Genomic DNA, 8526 nt, shown 5'->3' with positions numbered 1-8526 from the left:
CTCACAGGCTCTGCTTTTACATGAACTGAAAGAAACAAACACAGTGGAAAAGCAAAACAGAACAGAACAGAACAGGATGGATGCAGTTAAATGAAATAGACTGGTAAACAAATAGAGAGGATAAAACAATAAAATCAAACAGAAGGGCTAGAGGGGAGAAGTGAACTTAAACTTCCTATCACAGCTGGGTTTATGACGGGGCCAGGCGAGTGCACTGTTGTGTCATAAAACCTAGAGGGATGGTATGGCTCAAGAGTATAAGGGTTGGCCCGCACCTGAATAATCAAAGAATATGTAATATTCTGTGGCTTTCAATTAGGTGAAGTGACTGCATGTCACTAATTTAGGCCTGGGTGAATTGTGGGTGCTCAGACAAGAACTCAATGGCAGGCAACCTTTCCTCGACGTTCAAACACTCCACTGCGGTGTCCGTGGTCACCTGTCCCCTTTGTAACACGGTGCAACCTCTCAAACAGGGAACATCAGCACAATTGCGCACTTCGGTAAGGTATTTGCGCCAACGGCCCGAGTGACCAGTCAAAATTGAGTTTTCCCTGAACTCAGAGTCTGTCCCCTTTACGGGCAGTTACTCCAAACGGGCGGTTCTGTCGTGCAGAAGCCTGAGCAGGGAAATTAAACAAAATTGCCGTTTGTTGTCACCCCGGGTCTCGTTGCCTCCCTGTACCTGATACACAACTCGCCGATGTCCTTGCGTGTTGCCCGTGATACGAGGTCAGAATGTCCACGATTCACACACGGTTAGTGTAAGACACGCTAGGCTAGGCAGTTCCACTCACTGGAACTCACTGGAGCAACCGTCAGCTCACCACAGGGCGCTAAAGGGCCTTATCTGCAAGTGCACAAACAGTCAGGTAAACACGACTTAATTGTAAATTTAAATCTCAATTTAAATCTTGTTTAAATAGAATTTAAATAATTAAGTGTGTAGGATAAAAGAGTAGGGGTCTAAAATAGTAAAAATAAAGTAAAAATAAAATAAAACAAAAACAAATCAGATGCACTTGATTCAAATTTGAATTAAACTCTGTTCAATTAAATTTAAATGAGTGCATAGAATAACAGAATGGGAGAAAGAAAGGAGAAAGCCTTCCCTATTTGCAGATTCCCTAAAGAGAATTGCTTGTTGATGAGCAAAATGCCAACTGATTGACACTACTTAATTTTAAAATTCAATTAAATGTTATTTAATTAAATTTAAAATAAGTGTATGAAATAAGGGAGGCTTGGGTGTGCGTGAATGTTATTACTTGGGCAATAACAAACAGGACACAGGGCTAAGAGTGAATAAAATAAAACATTAAGTAATAAAAGGGAATGAATTTCCAAAGTAAAAATAAAGAAATAACTTGAGAGGAAGAGAGAGAACAGACAAAAAGGGAATAGATGAAATAAAACAAAGTAGAATAAAAATAAAATACATAAACTAAAATAAACTAAAATAGAATAGAGTAGATCTGTGAACACAGGACAAGAATGCAAGGAAAAGAGAATTGACTTATCTGGCAGTGTCCACCAGGGGGCGCACTCTCAGAAAGTGAATTCCCTTGTTGGAAGGGAAACTTAATTAATTTAAATTAAAAATTTAAACGTGTTTAAATTAAATTTAAATCAGTAAACCACATTCCAACAATGATTGGAAAGCATAACCACCAAAAGCAAATTATTTTTACAACTCCCCGCAGTATAGAGAAGCAAAAGATAATTTGGAGATAATTTCAGTTCAAAGTAGGGAGCGGCTTTAACTCAGAACGTCCACGCGGTGGCGTCAATGAGTCCACACAACCAATAAGTAGGGAGGGGTGCCACACCTGAGCAGACTGCCCTCTGGCGTCGGGTCAGAGTGACTGCATCCCCTTTCTTTAATTCGTGATATAAAAACCAACGCGTTTGTGGGGTTCTGACCCTTACGCTGTTTTAACTGCATGATCACGATTACAACTATAGAACCTCAGCGGATTCTTTCATAAATATATATGTACCGTTTTACTCACGGGTACACAACTCTGGGAATCAGTCCCTTTGGTGCAACTTTAATGCACGCGAATATGTAACTTTTGCGGGATTGCTTCGCCGCTGTTACTAATCAACATTGGATCAGGATGCTGATATGAGCTCCGAATTATTACACACCAATCGATAAATCAGACGGACTGCTTTCCGATTAGATCTGTAACGGGGATCACGTGGTTTGGGTAGCTAGGCCAGACGACGTAACCCAGGAGCGCCAACTATTGTGAATTATTTGGACGACACAATTAATTCAGATTAATAGTGGCAAATATAATAAGGCCTTTTTAGAGATAGGTGGGAGAAACTCGTCCCACAAATCTTTCAAAGCGCTGAATATGACTCAATTCGTTTATTCAAGCGGAAATTAATATTCAAAACTGTAACTTACTGCAAAGATTGTCGTCCTTCACAGATACGAGCTTGAAATATTAATGGACTGCAGTGTATTTCACGGTCAACCAAGGCTAGGCCTGCAGTGTTTTTAGACACAAACAGCAGCTTGTTAACGGTGCGTAGAGTGAGGACCCGTGCGTCTTCTCACTGAATAAAGCGCGCATGTACATTAAATCATACAAAATTATTCTACATTGCTCTTTTACCGAAAACCAAATTTAAAACGTGCCTTTAAATTCTCCACCAAAAACTGTAATATATAACGAATGTAGCGGTTATTACTAAATTTATGGATGAAATATGAATATAATAATTCATAAGGTTATGAATAAATTATGATTCATATATCGACCCAACGGGGAATTAAACATATATTGTGAATCAATTACAACGAATTATAATCAATTACATATATGATTAGTTCTGGTTTAATAATTATTTAGAGAAACTGTTCGTTTGTCCAGCAAACTAAGTCCCTCACAGAATATTATAAACAGAGTTATTCTCTGGCCATGAAAATAACTAAAGCATAAAGCGATCGAAAAACGTTAAAGTGACTTGGTCTTCAGTTGAAAGAACGAACAGAACAATCGAGCATGAATTAAAGTGTTTAATATATGCAGCTATGACTGAGATTATACGTCTAAAATATATACAGAAGGTATACACATATATATACACAAGAGTGAAAATGAAGAAAAGACATGGAAAGAAAGATGATCAAAGGATGGCAAATTCTTTGTTAAACCTTTTTGAGAGAGAGAGCCAGCACAGAAATCAGTTTAGACAAATTCAGATAAATGATAATACTTGCTTATTGGTTCAAGTCCGTGTGTAGCAGTTTCAATGCGCCTGGCTGGGTTGGTCCTTTCAGAGAGGGTTTCTCCGGCGGGGTTTTCAAAAGAGGTTTAAGCTTAAGTAACTTAGCCGAAGAGAGAGAGAGTCTAAAGAAGTGGTCCTCCCGAGCTGCGCGCGTGGTTGGAAAGCGCGGTCACCTGAGGCGTCCGTGCATGAGGTGCTCGTGAGTCAGTCGGGAGACAAAGGAGAAGAAGAAGAGAGAGCGAAGAGAGCGAGTGAAGGTGTGTGTCGTTGTCTTTATGGAAACCCAAGCTAACACACCTCCTGAATTGTAGCGACCAATAGATGCGCAGCACTATTTGGCGGGCAAAGTTGCTTTGTTTGGTCTCCTAGCTGAATTTGCATACTTGATGATTATCCGATCGGATTTCGAGATGGAGTACGTTCTTCACAGGATCATTAAACACATAGAAAAATGAATTTGTCCGTTTTGTGACATGTCTCAATGAATAGCTCAAGTCCGGAGCTTTAAAACGAGATCAAACTCGATAGGTCGGAAAGGCATAGGGAAGAAGTTATGGTTTACAGACAGAATTCCACTATTACCATGCACACTAGCACAAATACACTCCTTTAAACACTAGGAAACATGCATACGCTTCAAAATACAGGATGGGTATATGTTGGCATAATTTGTATTTTACATATACAGTCAAAAATGTATGTTTGTGAGTTTCTGTATTTGTCTGTGTGTGTGTTTTTGTGTGTCCCTGTGTGTGTGGGGTGTTGGAATGTGGATCTGGTCAGTCTCTGGGGGGGGTGCTCCTTTTGAAGTCACCAAAGTGAGGAAGTTGGACTTTTCTGTTTACCATCGCAGGCCCACAAACCTGCCGAAAGTCACAGCCGTCCGGCGCCGATTTAGTGATTTATAAACAAAGTTCACCAGGTTAAAAGCGTTCTGAAAACTCCAAAGTTTATCGACTCTGAACGGATCCATCCAGGCGTTACAGGGATGTAAATATAAATGGACAGATATCAGCATCGGTGAGATGTACCGCTACATTGGACTGCTGTTTTACATGGCTATGGTGAAGATGAGCTCCATCAGTGACTACTGGCGGCAGAGCAGTCTTTTCTCTGTGCCTTTTCCTGCTACAATCATGTCAAGAGACAGATACTGCACCATTTCATGGAATGTGCACATGAGCCACCCAGATGAAGACAAGGAGAATGACAGAAAGAGGGGAACAGCTGATAATGACAGTCTTTTCAGGGTCAAACCACTCATGGACACAATCCGCCATGCTTGTAAAGCAATCTACCATCCTAAACGGAACTTGACTGTGGATGAAAGAATGGTGGCATGTAAAGCAAACACTGGAATGAGACAATACATGAAAGCCAAGCCAACCAAGTGGGGCTTCAAGTTGTTTGTCCTTGCTGATTCATCAAATGGATACACTGTGGACTTTTCTGTGTACACAGGAAAGAACAACTTTCCCACAGGGCATGGACTATCATATGATGCGGTGACATCTCTTCTGGACTGTAAAGTTTTAGGCTCTGGGTACCATCTGTACATGGACAATTTCTACACAAGTCCTAAGCTCCTGACAGACATGTTTGCCATGAAGTTTGGTGCCTGTGGGACATACAGAGACAACAGGAAGGACTGCCCTCGTAATGCAGCTAATTCACTCTCTAAAAAATCTGCCAGAGGATCCATCAGGTGGATTCGGGATGGAGCTCTTGTATTTGTCAAGTGGATGGACACACGAGAGGTATCTGTCTGTTCTACCATCCATGCTGCTTATAGTGGAGACACTGTGCAGAGGAGGGTGAAATCACAAGGTACATGGAGGACAAAGACATTTCCGTGTCCTGCACCTGTGACTGCATACAACAAACACATGGGGGGTGTCGACCTGTCTGATCAGCTGATACAACACTACACAACACAACACAAAACAATGAAGTGGTACAGAAAGATCTTTCTACACTTCCTGGACATTGCTGCCACAAACGCTTTCATTATACACAAAGACCTATACGGTACCATGACCCATACAGAGTTCATAGAACAGCTTATTGCAGAGCTCTGTGGTGTTTTGTCACAGAAAGCAGCTCCAAAACGGACAAAAAGTGACCATGTACCGGTTCCAGGAGCAGAACTGACATCAGATGCAAGGAATAATGCCACCGCTGGTTGTCGGAACTGCATGCTTTGCAAAGTACAGCTTGGTAAAAGGCAAGACACACCTTGGAAATGCCAGGCATGTGACATTTACTTGTGTCTTCAGTTGAAAAGGAACTGTTCACCACCTCCCACTGACCATTGGGCTGCAAAGATTATCTATATGTGATCAAGCAGGTTATGTATAGGGTGTAAGAGTGGGCTTTTTTATAAACCTTACCTTTATTTGCCTGTATACACAAAATGTGCCTTTGACCCTAATTCATATTTGGATTATATTGTTAAATTTATTTTAAATAAAAAAGAAAAAAAACAATGATATGTCTTGTCTTTGCATTTTCTTAGTTGACTCAGTCACATTCCTGACTGAATGGCTCATTATGCAGCTCATTAGGGGCAGGGTCTTAATCTCCCCAGGTGTAAATCACTTCATTATTCATGAAGAGTCACACCTCTTCGCATATGGCCTACCTAAACAAAATGTGTCTTAGAAATTTAAAATCATTACAATGTTTTATGCGTCAGAGTAGGGAGGATCATTTTCACATCATTTTGAAGCAAAAACTCTACACTAAAATATACAATTCTCAAAAGTCTTGTGAAAAAACATTTAGTATGCATTTTGAGGCATTGTTTCAGTTACTTTTGTTTTTTGTTTTTTCAAAAACTACGCATATACGTAATCCTCTCAAAAATACTAACATGTACATACTTGTTGCTCACATATTATGGTAGCCTAGTTTGTGCTGAATACAGTGTAATGACACTTTTGTCATTAATATGTTTATAACCAACTGATAAAAGCACAAATGTCAGGGCATGTCAAAACTTCTCCAGGGCCCAAAATCAGCCTCAGACTCCAGAGGGTTAACCAATCTTCTATCGCCCTACAATCCTTCACGCTCTTTAAGATCACAAAATTCTGGACTTCTGGTTGTACCTAGGATATCTAAGTCCACTAAAGGAGGGAGAGCGTTTTCACATTTGGCTCCGAAACTCTGGAATAGCCTTCCTGATAATGTTCGGGGCTCAGACTCGCTCACCCAGTTTAAATCTAGATTAAAGACGCATCTCTTTAGCCAAGCATTCACATAATGCATCTCATATCAGATCAATTGCACATGACTATCTTTGCTTAATGTTATGAACAGCAGCTACGCTAATTATTCTCCATTTGCTTTTCTGTTTTGCCTCGGGATGCCCGTCCCGAGGTGACTAGAGAGGACTTCAGCTTCAGTTTGGATCCAGCCTCTTAAGAAGACCTCAGATGACCAACACATATGAAGAGACGGCGCCAACTCCTGCGAGGATTTCAGAAGACGCAATCATCTGGATCAACATGCACATTGCACAATTTCTACATCCTAATTATTGTTAATATGTAATTCATTTTTCCAGGAACTCACTGCTTCTACTTTCAGTTAAACTGCTAACAGTGATTGTAAATTAATTGCCTAAATTATTAAATTTTTTTGCTAACTGCATTCTTTAAATTGTAACGTTGACATGCATTGTCTGTAAAGCTGCTTTGAAATGATATGTATCGTGAAAAGCGCTATACAAATAAATGTGAATTAATTATAATAGAGACAAAAGAAAAGGATAATTAGAGCCATAAGCAGGACGGAGAGGTGTGAATGTGTGCAGGGGAGACTGAAACTGAATGGGGCAGTTAGCACCTTGGACACCAGTCAGTAATGGAGCCCTCCACCTAGCATCCATCTTTTTCCAACACTAAACACTTCTTCAGGTCCGATCCGCTTTCCAGCTCATTCTCTCGCCACAGGAGTCCCTCTTCCAGCTCCTCCCAATGCAGTCACCATGGAACAACCTCCATTCTCAACCCATAACCGTTCCCTAATTCTATCAGGTGCAGATATTGATCTTCCTCCTTCAGAGTAGTCATTTTTATATCTACCTCAAGCTTTTTGCTGCTAAGTGTGTAGCCTCTCTCTTCTCCAATCATTATTTTCCTGTTAGCTAGTGAAATGGACACCATCCAGACAAAAACTTCCAACCAGTTCTTTCTTTCAGGCCTGAAAGAAAATTTCAGCCACAGTCCAGAAAGTATACCTGACTCCATTTGATCTGCAATAACTTATAATCCGCAACAGCTGAACCCAATATAGTGGAAGCCCTCATCAAAAAGAATTAGAATCTGGATTTATGATCAGCCCCTTTTGATTCTCCACCTTTCTAATTATTCTGCATAAGCCCAATTGGAGTAGCCAAATTAGATGAATTCTCCACCACCACAACATAGACCAAGCAATCATTCTGTTCAGCCTGTATCCCATAGTAGTAGCAGCCTATCTATGGGGTTCTGAATTGTTAAATGCCCCTTAGAATTTCCACCTGTCACCAGTTCGTCATCATAGATGAACATATCCCAGGTCACCAAAATAAAATCACAGATGCTTTATCTCGTTTTTCAAATTTAGAACATTGGCTCTGGAAGCAGAATCCAATCCAACTCCAGTTCCTCCTAATTCAGAACTCATATTCATCTGGTCCATTCCCTCAAGACATCTTCATACCACATCCACAAATAACATACTGCAAGCAGTTTCTCCCATAACACTTCAAACCTTTTTTTCCCAGAGTTTTCCCTCCTCTCAATATCCTCCTTCATCTCTTACCTCCTTCATCTCTTACCTCCATCATACCAATTCAGCCAGGAACAATCAAAGTCAATCAAACAAATCTCAGTGGCATACATTGCTTTCCAAGCTCATCCATGGCCAACAGTGTGCCGACTTTTCAAATCCCCAGATATCACTCATCAGAGGTTTACAAAAACCATTCCCCCTCAGCCAAACACCAGACAACCTTTAACCATCCACATTCTTAACATCTGCTTAACTACTGTCCGCTCATGTTTATTTTCCCCCAACTAAACAAGAACCCCAGATGCCTTGTTAAATTTGGCTTTCTTTGGCTTCCTCAGTCTCTTTTCAATTTGCCAAACCCATTTAACTATACCAGTCCATAGCCCTTTTTCTTCACAAGAGGAAATCCCAAATCCCATCTTGGACACCAGTCAGTAATGGAGCCCTCCACCCAGCATCCATCTTTTTCCAACACTAAACACTTCTTCAGGTCCAAAGCGC

At 40.6% G+C, this 8526-nt stretch overlaps 1 protein-coding gene across 1 annotated transcript; it reads left to right on the top strand.

The window, feature by feature from the left end:
* Positions 1–4271: 4271 nt before the first annotated feature.
* Positions 4272–5585, top strand: LOC125261193 (piggyBac transposable element-derived protein 4-like). Its single transcript, XM_048179801.1, has one exon. It carries the CDS (start codon positions 4272–4274, stop codon positions 5583–5585), a length of 1314 nt encoding a protein of 437 aa, XP_048035758.1.
* Positions 5586–8526: the final 2941 nt, after the last annotated feature.

This window comes from Megalobrama amblycephala, unplaced genomic scaffold (assembly GCF_018812025.1).
Source record: "Megalobrama amblycephala isolate DHTTF-2021 unplaced genomic scaffold, ASM1881202v1 scaffold367, whole genome shotgun sequence".
Taxonomy (NCBI): Eukaryota; Metazoa; Chordata; class Actinopteri; order Cypriniformes; family Xenocyprididae; genus Megalobrama; species Megalobrama amblycephala.
This window is presented reverse-complemented; position numbering and strand designations above follow the sequence as displayed.

Excerpts from the sequence above, each read along its gene's own strand:
- LOC125261193 (XM_048179801.1), top strand. The coding sequence starts at position 4,272 with ATGTACCGCTACATTGGACTGCTGTTTTACATGGCTATGGTGAAGATG.